Source organism: Enhydra lutris, unplaced genomic scaffold (assembly GCF_002288905.1).
Source record: "Enhydra lutris kenyoni isolate GAN:26980312 unplaced genomic scaffold, ASM228890v2 scaffoldscaffold52, whole genome shotgun sequence".
In the NCBI taxonomy this organism is placed as follows: domain Eukaryota; kingdom Metazoa; phylum Chordata; class Mammalia; order Carnivora; family Mustelidae; genus Enhydra; species Enhydra lutris.
Window position 1 is genome coordinate 8,286,951 of NW_019154136.1, and position 13,233 is coordinate 8,300,183.

The 13,233-nt window shown below is 48.0% G+C and overlaps 1 protein-coding gene across 1 annotated transcript in view; it reads left to right on the forward strand.

The window, feature by feature from the left end:
• The window catches only part of LOC111157196 (anosmin 1), a 171,190-nt gene that overhangs the window by 98,438 nt on the left and 59,519 nt on the right, over window positions 1–13,233 (forward strand). Inside the window, exon 3 of the mRNA XM_022518486.1 lies at window positions 298–360. Coding sequence (XP_022374194.1) covers window positions 298–360 — 63 coding nt within the window. The remainder of the gene's footprint in view (window positions 1–297; window positions 361–13,233) is intronic.

The window sequence follows — 13,233 nt, forward strand, 5'->3', positions numbered from 1 at the left end:
TTTCTTACCAAATACAGAGACTCTCATCCGGGCGGTTTTGCCCGATGGTGCGTGTCCGAGGGTGAACACCGTGTCCTGCGTCCCCTCCAGGCTCTTGCAATCGTGTGGACACAGACGGCTTCTGCTGTGTCCTGACGCTCTCGCTCAGGCGCCCGTCCTGCCCCGCGTCGGGGATGCCCCAAGCAGCGACCGTGCCCAAACCCGAAGCAGAAGCAAGTGGGGCAGGGGCAGGGGAGCAGGTGCTTCTCCCTGGGCTGTGTCTCACCCGCGCTTTCTGTCCTTCTGCTTTTCCCCCAGTGCCTGGAGCCGTGCCGGGAGTCGTGGGACCCGAGGAAGCAGCAGTGCCAGAGCTTCTGTGAGGTAAGGGGACCCCCCCGCGTAGCCCGAGGTTCCCTGGCCACCCAACAGCCCACCGCCCGGGCCAGTGGCACCGAGGGCCGCCGCCTTCCCCCGCGGGCAGACCTCCGTTGACTGCAGAGGGGGTGGCTGTGCGGGTCTTGAGACGCCACTCATGGGAAGAGGAGAAACACTGTTGAGATGCCTTAAAGCCGCGCCTCCCAGCGCTTCTGTCACTGGGAGCAACTTTAGGACAGAAGCATAGAGACAGGGACCGTCTTAGAGGTAGAAACTGCTGCTGTCCCCCTTCTCTCCGTCCCGGCTGTCGTCCGAGTCCCTGTCAGCGTGCTGTTGATGCGCTCGTGCTGCTCGGGTTCTCGGCCTTTTCCGCTCACTGTCCCCCCCGTAGCCCCATATGCTGGGCGGGAGGCTCTACCCGGGGGGGGTGGGGGGCGTTTGCAGGCCCAGAATAGAGGGTGTGATTGCCCCGCACCCCGGCCGCCTGGACCCCCGTGCTGCTGCGGAGGGCGGGACCCGCTGCGGGACCGTCTCCCCCAGGGCAAGTCGGGGTCCGGCTCCGACGCAGCCAGGAGGACGTGGGTTGGTCCGCCGCCGCCCCCGGCAGGGCAGAGGAGGGAGAGCGGGACTGTCTCCTTCAGGCGGTGGGGAGCAGCGGTGGGAGAGTCCCCTCCAGCCACCAGGGCAGCTATGTCCAGGGTTGGGAGAGCGGACGGGAAGGCCTGTGGCACGGCCCGGAGTGCTGGGCTGGGACGCCTCTGAAGGGACGGGGAGGCCGGAGGGAGCCCTGCCAAGCCCCCCCGCACACAGCCCGCGGGAGCCCGCCCCTCCTCTGCACGAGGAGCTCCTGGGGCCCCGTGGCCTGTGTTTCAATCGGGAGGGCGCACAGGGTCCAGTCCGAGCGTCCGAATGCAGACCGCGGTGACAGGAGCGGCATCCGTGTGTAGGACGCAGGTACCCGCGGGCCGGACACTGCTCACTGTCCCTACACGCGGGGAGAAGAGCAAAGCGCATGGCGCGTGGGCGACAGTGCTGTGGGGACGCGCGGAGGCCCGGGCGGGGGGAGCCTGTCTGGTCCACCGGCCCCAGCCTAGGCAGACGGACCCAGCCTGAAGCTGCAGCGCCGGCCGCACCCCTTCCCTGCGTCCCAGCGCGCTGTGACTCGACTTCCCTCCGACAGCGGGCGGGGGTCATGGCGTGCCTGGGTTCTCGAAGTGAAGTGTTCCGCAGGGTTGCAGAGGAGCGGAGTGCGGGGGGCGGGGGGCGGGGTGGGGGTGCTTCTCAGCACGCGCAGGTTCGGTGCGGGATTGTCCTAGTCTCACTTCTACTCGGCTCTGCAAGTTCTGCTCAGCACGTGCCGGCGGGCGCCAGCAGGTGGTGGTTTGCGCGCGCTTCCGTGATGAGTCGGTGTTGCTGGGAGCGCGTCGGACCTGAGGGCTACGGCTGCTAGGTCGTTGGAGCATTTCGTAGTGGCGAAAACTGGGTGCCTCGGGTGATACTGAGGACTGGCCAAAGTCCTAGTTATTTACCCCAATTGCTCTGCAAGGACACTCACCGTTAGGCTCATGGTTGGGTGTGAACTCCCATAGAGGAAGAACCTTCCCGTGCCTTTGTATCCAGCCCTTCTGGGTGGTGGAGCTGGGACACGGGCCTTGGTCATGGTTTTTGTCTTCCCTCAAGGGAGCTGACGTATCATCCATCCATTCTCCCCAGAACACTTTGGCTTCTTCAGGGATTCCGTCCAGACTTTTCCAGAAAACATATGCTGACCCCGCCTTCAATTTCATGTGTCTTTATATTAGTTATCTCTTGCTGCCTAATAAATGACCCCAAGGTTTGGGGCTTAAAACAACACACGTTCCTTCCTTCCTTCCTTCTTCCCTCTTCCTTCCCTCCCTCCCTCCCTCCCTCCCCCTTCCTTCCTTTCTTTCTCTTTCTTTCTTTCTTTCTTTCTTTCTTTCTTTCTTTCTTTCTTTCTTATTGTATTGTTAGTTGCCATAAAATACATCATCAGTGTCTGTTGCAGTGTTCCAAGATTCACTGTCTATGCACCACATCCAGTGTTCCATGCAATCCGTGCCCTCCTCAATACCCAGCACCAGGCTCTCCCATCCCCCCATCCCCGTCCCCTCCAAAACCCTCAGTTTGTTCCTCAGAGTCCACAGTCTCTCAGGCTTCGTCTCCTCCTCCAATTTCCCCCAATTCACTTTTCCTTTCCTTCCCATGTCCTCCGTGTTATTCCTTATGCTTCACAATTAGGCGAAACCATATGATAATTGGCTCTCTCTGCTTGACTTACTTCACTCAGCATAATCTCCCCCAGTCCCATCCATGTTGCTACAAAAGTTGGGGATTCATCCTTTCTGATGGAGGCATCATACTCCATCGTGTATATGGACCACATCTTCCTCATCCATTCGTCCGTTGAAGGGCATCTTGGTTCTTTCCACAGTTTGGCGACCGTGGCCATTGCTGCTATGAACATTGGGGTACAGATGGCCCTTCTGTTCACTACATCTGTATCTTTGGGGTAAATACCCAGGAGTGCAATTGCAGGGTTATAGGGAAGCTCTATTTTTAATTTTTTGAGGAACCTCCATGCTGTTTTCCACAGTGGCTGCACCAGCTTGTGTTCCCACCAACAGTGTAAGAGGGTTCCCCTTTCCCCACATCCTCGCCAGCACAGTTGTTTCCTGTCTTGCTAATTTTGGCCATTCTGACTGGTGTGAGGTGGGATCTCACTATGGTTGTGATTTGAATCTCCCTGATGGCTGGTGATGATGAACATTTTTTCGTGTGCCTGACAGCCATGTGTGTGTCTTCATTGGAGAAGTGTCTGTTCATGTCTTCTGCCCACTTTTTGATGTGATTATCTGTTTTTTTGAATGTTGAGTTTGAGGAGTTCTTTATAGATCTTGATGTCAGCCCTTTGTACTGTCATTTGCGGATATCTTCTCCCATTCCGTGGACAAGATGTTTCCTATCTCACAGTTTCTGTGCATTGGGAGTTTGGACACGACTTAAAGGTGTTCTTTGTGTCAAGGTCCCACGATGCCGTCATCAGGGTGTCTGCCGGGCTTGCTTTCTCATCTGCAGGCTCAGCTGCTTCTGCTCACGGTCGGCCTCCAGGCTCATGGTGGTCATCGGCAGAACGCATCCCTTACGGTTGTGCGAGTGAAGTCCCATTCCCTCGGTGGCTGTTGGCTGGAGGCCACTCTCACCTCTGAAGGTTGCCTGCAGTTCCTCACCACATACCCTCCCCGCCAGGCTGGGCTCAACATGGCTAGTTACTTTTTCAAGGCCAGCGAGACCTCTCGGCCCGCGGTCTGCTGAGACCAAGCTTTCCATAATACAACAGTCTCCGGAGGGACACCTCTTCCCCTTTGCCATATTCTGCTGGTTAGAAGCAAGTCACTACGGCCACCAACACACACACACACACACACAGACACACGCCAAGGGAGGTGAAGACATCAGGGGCGGTTGTAACTCAGTGGCGCTCGCTCTGAGCTGTGTCTGCTACAAAGAGCAAATAAAAAGTGGTGGTTCGTGCCCCTTGAGGCATTGACCAGAGCCAGAGTCATCAGAAATAGAGCAAAACCGGTGTATCGGGTGCAGGTGTTACATGTTCTGTAACTTGCCCTCCTGGTCCTCCTATCTTGCATTCTGTGCTCTACGCAAACCGTCCATCCGTGTGAATTAAAATAAGCTGTCGTAGGATCTGGAGGAGCAAGGTGGACCAAAGTGTTGGCTTCATAAACACATGATCCCTTAAGATCCGTAATGCTGGGTGGATGACGTGACATCTAAAGGCGGGTGCCACTGAAGGTCATCCGAAACCTCTCTTGCTAGCAGTGACAAATGTGACAGCGCACTTCCGTGACAGCTCTTCTCTCTGAAACAGCCGTGAGGGCTGCGGAACCCAATGCAGTTGATAGAAATGGGACGCATGGACCAATGGTGACTCCTGCTCCGGCAGGAGAGGTGAGGTGGACCCGGAGAGCCGGGACAAGTCGAGGCCGGTTCACAGACCTCAGCCCGCTGGTCCCACCACTCGAGCTCCTGTTTCCCGTCAGTTCCTCTCGGCCGTCTTCATCTCCGCGTCTTGTTTCCTTCCGTGTTGCGTTCACGTCTGCATCCCACGTTGACGGAGACCGAATCCTGCAGGACCGATCCCCGTTTCAGCGTTTGGAGTCTGATCATTCCCTGAGGCAGCCCTAAGACAGTCCCATCTTCCTCTCACTTCCCCTGTCACTGCTCCGCGTGCCTACAAGATCCCTGTTTTCATGAACCTGCCACTCTTTCCCTTCGTAAACATTTACACCCAGGAGGACTCTACATTTCATTCCTCTCCGGGTGGAACGGCTCCCTCTCCGGGTTGGAGCCAGTGTGTTGATTTGCAAGACACTCTGAGCTTTATTTGTCTTTGAAGGCACGGTTTGCCTCCCGTTCTTACAGGTGAAGGTGTATAGGACCTCGGCCTCACCGGCTCGCGGGGCTTCTGTCGCAGGCCGCGTCGGGGCCATACGGCAGCAGAGCTGAGGACCTGTGACGGGTCCGGAGGTGCACGAGGCTGAGGCTGCTTACCGCGGCGCCTGCGGAGTTTTCGACCTCTTGCCCTACGCGAAGAAGCGGTCCTAATCCTGCCCTGACCCTGCCGGACCCTTCAGAACGTTGTTGCTTCCTGACCTGTACACCCAGCACCCGTTTCTAAACAAAGCTCCATTGTTCTTGCTATTTTAGTCACGAAATCAGTTTTCCTCCGTAGGAGAGGTCTTTGGGGGTGTCGTCACGATCAGTCACCTAGAGTGGGTCTGTGGCTGCCACACACACTGTCTCCTTAACTTCGCGTCTGATCCTTTCTATAGTTCAAGCTGCTGCCACAGTTAAGGATGTTATCCCTTAGATGAAAGAGTTGACTGTGTCAGAGCCGGAATTGTGCAGGATGCCTTCTTTGGATCACATGGGAGAATTTTCCCCATGTCGGGTTTTGGAGGAGGGTGGGTCATGCTTTACTGTTTCAGTTTAGTCATTAAATGTTATCTCCGTCTCACTATTTTTTAAAAGATTTAAAAAGCATCGTCAACCATTTTTCTTCCTGATCATAAAATGCACATTTCTTTGCATTTAAATGTTCCCTTCTTACAACTGCAGTCATCTAAGTTATCAAGGAAACTACTCTTTTCCTTTCTTAATGGTATAAAATCAGATTTTGTCTTAAAATTGCTGTTGTCTGAGTTTTAAGGGAACGTGATACCTAGTAGTTTGAGGCACTGCCTTGCTGAAGGACACACCATCTCTCATCTTTAGGAATGACGTTTCTGATTTCACAATGTCCCCCCCCCCCAGTGGGAGCACGTCGGCAATGTGAAGTGTGCGCTAGGGTCACGGAGAAGCTGAGACCCCCCCCCGCCCCGGTCAGGGATCCACTGACGAGACCTGTGTCCACGGCTTAGAGGAAAGCTGTTCCCAGACCAGCCTGGATTCCAACAGATCCAGTTCTTGTCAGTGTTCGCACAGGAAGAGGAAGGTTTGCACTGGACCACAGATAGGATTCCCGATTTCTTTGTGTGTGGTTTTTTGTTTGTTTGTTTGTTTTGGTTTGGTTTTTTTTTTGCTTTTCAAAATTTTTTTTTGTTTTTTTTTTTGCTTTTTAAAATGTTTTCCAAGCTTCTTATATTGGATTTTCACATCGATTCTGATAAGAAGTTAAGCCTGAGTTTTACTGGGTAAACTTAAGGGGCAATAGGACTGACATACAAGGGGGAAATGGTGTTATCTGCCCAAGATTGCATGTTTAACGGCTTCTTCCAGAAGAAGATCTGGAATCCAGGTGCACCCCTCCTAAGTCTGCTCTGTGTCCCAGGACAGAGTGGAGGAGGAAGTCATACTCCCCCCAGCAGGAAATGAATCTGAGCCTGTGTCTAACACAATGTTCTTGGCCAGCCGTCTGGGCTTGAACACCCATGAACACCCTTGGAACAACAAGGGAGGTTTGCTTATGCAAAATCCTGGTTAATTAAGGGCACTTCAAGTAACTGAAGGAACAACAAGGCTCCTTACAACTTTGGATGCCCCGGTCATAGAATGTTCCAGTCCTTCTGACAACACACGTCAGAAACTAAAGCTGTTGGGATTTGTCACGCTCCTAAGGGGGCTTTCTTACACTCAAAACTTGTTATGCTTCCAGTGCTCCAGAACCCAGCGCACGCAGTAAATGCCTCCCTTCAGGAATGGAAGCCGCACCTTCTGGTGCCTGGGACAGCAGTCAAAGTGTTAAATGTATGGGAAGAAGTTGAGTGCTGAACAAGAAAACTGTGTCATATGCCCAGGTGTGCGTGTCTGCCGAGGGGGTGGTAGACACAAGACTCAGCACAGGTGTGTTGGGGGTGTCAGGGTGGAATTTGCGGAAGGTTTCTTCTGAAACCTCCGCGTTCCATGCTGAAATCCCGTGCGTGGCCAGGAGTGGTCGTAAGACAGGGTGCAGGCGCGGGGCACAGGCATGGAGCTCATTTTCAAAAAACGGTGGCTTTTATTATTATACATAGGAAACCTTTATTTTTAGAAATGATAAGCCTTTACCTTTACATTCTTGTAACACATGAAAGTGTTCCTTGTATTTCTGGATTGTGATCTTTGGGTGGTGGGGGTGGAAAGTGCGGACTCTGTCCTGGTTTCCCTCTCAATTTAGCAGATAGTGGGAGTCATGGAATGAAACATTTCAAGGAATGCTTATGAAGTTTTACAATTATTGTGAGATTTCTTTTACCTGCATCTTAGAAAGGAAGTTATCCTCATTATATCAAATTTTATAGCCCTGTAGAAGGACAAAATCAAGCCTACTGAGTGACTTCTTAACGTTGTTTGGTAATTTATTGGCTAGACGGGACATGTTCTCCATGGAATGTAGGCTTTTCCCCCTCATTTTTTGAAATAGGGAGACTCCATTTTCATTAAATTTTTATATGACACCAGGGGAATATAGAATCATATGAGATTCAACTAGAGGACACTTGATGAGTTTTGCAAGTTGATAAAAAAAAACAACAACCCTGAAGATTGGAGATTTTTCTGAATGATTTGAAGACCTATCTGGATGTAAAAGAGGGACAGAGCAGGTGGAAGGAGTTAAGGGAATGGGCTGGAAATCGTAAGAGCATCAAATTTAAGTAAAATGAAAATAAGCAAATAAATAAAATAAGTAAAATAAAAATCTCATGAAAGGTGTTTGTACAACACTTAACCAGTGTCTGAACATGGGAAACACTGAGCAAATATTAGCCATTTGTACTCTGAAGGGAAAGGCAAGGTTAACATTTTTGAATTCTGTGATGGGTCAGTGAGGTAGAGGCTGATGAGGAGTTTTGTCCTGATGAGGTGACTGGAAGCAGATCAGAGGGTTTCGTGGAGGAGGAGTCATCAACGTCTCCAACTCTTGGTTGTCAGATAGAAAGTATGGGAAGAAATGCAGACCCAATACACACAACTGTTTGTGTACATTTAGGTTCCTTCACCAAGACCACATGTGTGGGAGAAGGGGAGAGAAGGGGCCGTGGCCAGGGGCTCACTGTCTGAGGACATGAGTTTTGAGTACCTTTCCTTTGGGAAGACTTGACTCCACTCATGTGCTCAGGGAAATGAGTCCTGTGAGGCATGTGAAGTTGGAGAGTGGGTCAGCGTGGGTCAGAAGCCCAGAGTTCTGGAGTATGAAAGCAGGGATGAGTCACAGGGACACCCACTTCCCCTGTGAAAGCCTAGTCCAGCACCCAGGATGGCCCAGACCCCACTGTGCGCACAGATCACCTGGGTGTGGTTTAGACGTGCACATTCCGACTCACTGGGCCTGTGCTGTGGGCCCCCAGAGCCTGCATTTCCCACGGACAGTGCTGAGGCCGTGGGCCCAGGCACAGCAAGAACATGGATCTCCCTCTGCAGTGTTGGGGTTCCCTGCTAAGCGCTCACTTACACTTGCCTGTGAATTCTGTGATGTCTTTGTGTTTTCTTCTGTGATATTCCATACAGAGAAAAGATGCAGTCACTGGTAAGGACTGAAAATAAACAGACGAGGTTGGTGTTTAGAGGAAAAGGCCCCACGTTCCTAATCACTCAAATTGCAGAACTTTAATTGTGGGTTTGTCTCCATCCCTTCACGAAAGGTATTTGACTAGGTATAGAATTCTAGGTTGACTTTTTTTTTTTTTAATTAGTAGTTTAAAAATCTCTCTTCATTTTCTTGTCTTGTATGTTTTCAGAAAAATCTCTTGACATTCTCATTTTCTTGTTGTATATAAAATGTCTTTGTATTTCCCTGTCTGCTTTGAAGATTTTCTTGCTGTATCTGGTTTTAAGCAATATAATGATGGAGTCGTGACTGGGTCATCTTTCTACTTCTTGGGCTTGGGGGAGATGCTTCTAATTCTAATTGGGCTTATAGTTTTAATAAAATTTTTTACATATCAGCCAATATTCATTCTTTCTTTCTTTCTTTCTTTCTTTCTTTCTTTCTTTCTTTCCTTCCTTCCTTCCTTCTTTCTTTCTTTTTCTTTCTTTCAGAAAGACTGTGCATGAGCGGGTTGGGGGTGAGAGTGGGGGAGAGGGAGAGAGTGCATCTCAAGCAGACTCCATACCCAGCACAGAGCCCAACATGGGGGTCAATCTCCTGACCACGAGATCATGAGCTGAAATCAAGAGTTGGCTGCTTAACTGACTGAGCCGGCCAGGTGGCCCTGTATATGAGCCAATATTTTTTTCTATCCCATTCTCTGTATCCTCTCCTTCTGGGACTCTAATTATACATGATAGACTTTGTATTATGACCTGGGTCACTGAGTGTTCTGATCATGTTTTTTCTTCTCTCTCCTCCCACCCTGCTTTATTTCTAATTTTCACCACTGTATCTGCAAGTTCCCTTCTTTGGAGAGTGCCTGACATTCTTAAGATGCTCTCGGGCATAGTTTTCATTTCTTCATGTTTACTTCTGGAAGTTCCATGCAGGTCTTTCTGTGTCTTTCTCCCACATTCCTGGGCAGACAGAGCACATTTATAATGACTTTTAAAATGTCTATTTCTGCTAACTCCGTCATCTCTATCATTTCTGGTTTTGTTTCTTTAGATTTCCTTTTTCTCTTTATCCTTTTGGACTTGCGAGTGGTCTCTGAAGGGAGAGGATGTGGACTTGTAGGACTGAGCCCGTCCTTGTGGGATCTGAAGCTGTTTGTGGGTAGATGGTGTCAGAACTTAGTTGAATTGTAGGACACGCAGCTGGTGTGTGGAACCACCATACCAGCATTGAAATTGGGGACATAGAACTTTTCAGTGTGTAAGAGGGTAAAGTGTGTATCTTTTCTAAAGTATGATTCTACTTGTACCTTGAATGGGTGTGATAGTTTTGCACAGTTGGCCAGTGTTTGCAAAACTCTTTGAGATGGAAGGCTTTTAGAAGCTTAAAAACATAATAAAAGAATAAACAGCTACATTTCACAAGTTCAGAATTTGTTCCTCTTTTTCTTCTTCTTCTTTTTTTTTAATTTTAAGGAGGCTCCATGCCCAACATGGAGCTTGAACTCATGACCCTGAGATCAGGGGTCACATGCTCTACCAACGGAGCCAGCTACATGCCCCTAGAATTCATTCCTCTTTGTGAGTAATTATGTATATGGGGATTTTAGGCAATCCGTAATTAACCTGTACTGTTTCCCATTGTTTTTTTGTAGGATTTGTAGAACTATGTTTAAAAATTCCGATACTCATGTTAATGGCTAACACTGTTTTTAACTTCTTGATGTGCCGAAATCTTGCTAATTTTTTGCGTACTTAATACTTAGGGTAATAGTACACAGTAGTCATAATTATCCCCCTTTTGTTTTTGGAGATAATGAGACTTGTAAAAGTAGTTTTGCCTCCAAATCCTACGGCTCTTGCCTGACTGATGTATTTGGTATTCCCTCCTTCTAGAATATTCCTCTGTCCTTCACATCATATTCTGTATTCACATCATTCTAAATATTGATGACTTACCTTTTTTTTTTTTTAAAGATTTATTTATTTATTTATTTGGCACAGAGAGAGAGAGATCACAAGCAGGCAGCGAGGCAGGCAGAGAGAGAGGGGGAAACAGACTCCCCACTGAGCAGAGAGCCCAATGTGGGGCTCGATCCCAGGACCCTGAGATCATGACTTATCTTTTTTAAGAGCTTTCTCTTTGTCTAATTCTTTTTAAAGGGTTATTTACTGTTTTTTTTTTTTTTTAATTGCAGTATGGTTGACACAGTGTGACATTAGTTTCAGGAGTATCTGTAGTGACTCGGGTTCTGTGTACCTTGTGCTGTGCTCCCCATCTGTCAGCACACAATAATATTACAGTGGCACTGGCTGTCTTCCCTACACTGCATCTGTTACCCCCCGTGACTGTTCATTCCCTTAGGCTAATCCTCTGTTGACCTCCTGTCCTTTCATGACTTGCTGTGTCTGCCTTATTTTACTACAAATTAAACTCCTTGATGACTTAGGTGCTTCCTGCGAACCGTATAAGCGGTGAGCATAGCAGAGCGCAATTTCCATACGTTCTCTTGCTCGTCGTTCCACGCCTAGCACCTAGCACGGCAGTTTGGCTTGTGAATCAGTATATAAATCCTTCCATGGCGTGATTGTTTCATGGACATGCCTGGCAATTCCAGGTGACAAAATACAGGCAGAAGGGGGAGAGAAGGAAATGAGAGTTTAACTGGAGGCCCTCGCTGTCCCTGGCTGTCAAGGAGTTTTTGAATTTCTGGAATCACATATGTGCCTAGGGATCTTCCAAAGATCTTCCAGCAAGATTTCGGAGTGTTGCTCCCAGTGGAAGATCTGACCATGGATCTTTCCATACGAGGTGGAACATTGGCCTTCCAAACAAATAGAAAAGCAGGTCAACGAAGAGGAAGTTGAGATCAGTGTAAGTAAAGATGACTGTTATCTGTCATCTGTCAAAAGGGACACGTCCTCATTGCAAGAGACTTGCCTAACACGCATGTTTCTGATTTTCTTCTATTTTATATTATTCATGGCTAAGGTGTATAATTTGCCCCAGAACCAAATTGATTGTAATCCCATCTAATAAATTAGTGTGTATAACTGAGTTTCCAAGCACATCGTAATTGCATTTATAAGAACAAATTAGAAACATTTGAATGGAGAATGCTTTTTTTCTATTTCATGCATACTTAGTATTTAAATTCTTTCTTTGAAAGATGCAACTGGCAGTTTGGGTTGTTTTTTTTTAAACACTATAATGTTTTTATTATTTTGTAGAAATGATATATGCACATTGAAAACTTCATATAAACACAGTAGAATAAAACCAAACCATGACTCCAAATTCTGCCATCCAGAAGAGCCATGCTTACCTGGGCGGAAAAGTTACCATAGGAAATCTAAGACTGCTCTCTTTACAAATTCCTGATTAAAACGCTGGCCCTTGGCCAGCATGTGGGAACTTAGATCTGGGGAGGGTTCGCGTCATTCCCTAACCGACAAGAGGTGCTCCCCGGTCTTAAACTATCAGCTCAGCGATGTGGTTTATGATGGGCACCTATTTCCTCCTAGGAGTCTGGATTTTGGAGACGCGCTACGCAGCAGGTTCCTTTGTGCCCAGCCTCAGTCAAAACTGTGGACACAGAGTCTCTCCTGAACCTGTCTGGTGACAGCATTTCTCATGTGTTGTCACAAGTCCTGCAGGAGGCATTGAGCACATCCTATGTGATGGCCTCTGTGAGAGGACTCCCAGAAGCTCATCCCTGGTTTGCTCCAGACTTGCCCCTGTGCATGTTTCCCCATTCCTGACTGTGCTGTAGCAAATCAGAGCCCACAATATGACTCTATGCTGAGTCCTGTGAGTCCCTGTTGTGAATTATCAGATCTGGGGGTGGTCTTGGGGACCTTGTTACATTACCATTAAGCAGACACCCTACCTGACATTTCTGTGCATGCTGTCTTTTAATGATGCTTGATGCTTAATACTGTTTGAGTATAGCAGAAGAAACAGAAACCCCCAAATTTCAGGGAGAAAGAGATCATGAAAAATATTATGAAATCAAAGCATTATTTTAAAAATTTGATATTTGCGTGATTGTCAACTGATGCCCTCCAGTTGAGTTCCGTGTAAGTTACTTAGATGTTCCCCACACCACTCCTATCTACCAATTGTTCTGACATTATTTCCTAATTCTTAGTTTTATTATTTCGAATCCTTTTCCTTGACCACAATTCCTACTTTTTTCAATTTTCGTTTTATATTTACGTGGGCGATAAAATGATTGAGTCTTTTACGCTAATTTCTTTATACCTGGCTTCTAAATTCGATCACATCTTGGGGCACCTGGCTGGCTTAGTCGGTGCGGCGTGTGAGTCTGGATCTTGGGGCTGTGAGTTCAAGCCCCATGTTGGGTGTAGAGATGACTTAAAATCTTTTTTAAAAATTTGATCACATCTTACTTTGGTTTTAAAAGGGATCCATAGATACCATTTTCTTTGAAAGCACTCACAACAGACTTTGCCCCCCGTTACACATGAGGTCCAAATTGAATTGCATAGACTTCTCCTCACATGAGTGTAGGCATCATTTTCTTTGGGTACTGAGTATTGTAGTGACCCATGTATTCTTGCCACCTGCCTGTCTTTAGAATGGCTGGATGTGGCACTGCATTGTTGAGCAAGAAAGGCCCATGGGTGCCTTATAGGCCCTGAGTTTTTTTCGGTCTTTGAGAATGTTTCTGTCGCATATACTTTTGAATGACAGCGGATTTTTTATATATGTAAACAGATATGATTATATATAAACTATAGATAATATGATTTTATGTATATAAACTATATATATCTATATATATAGATATATAGATA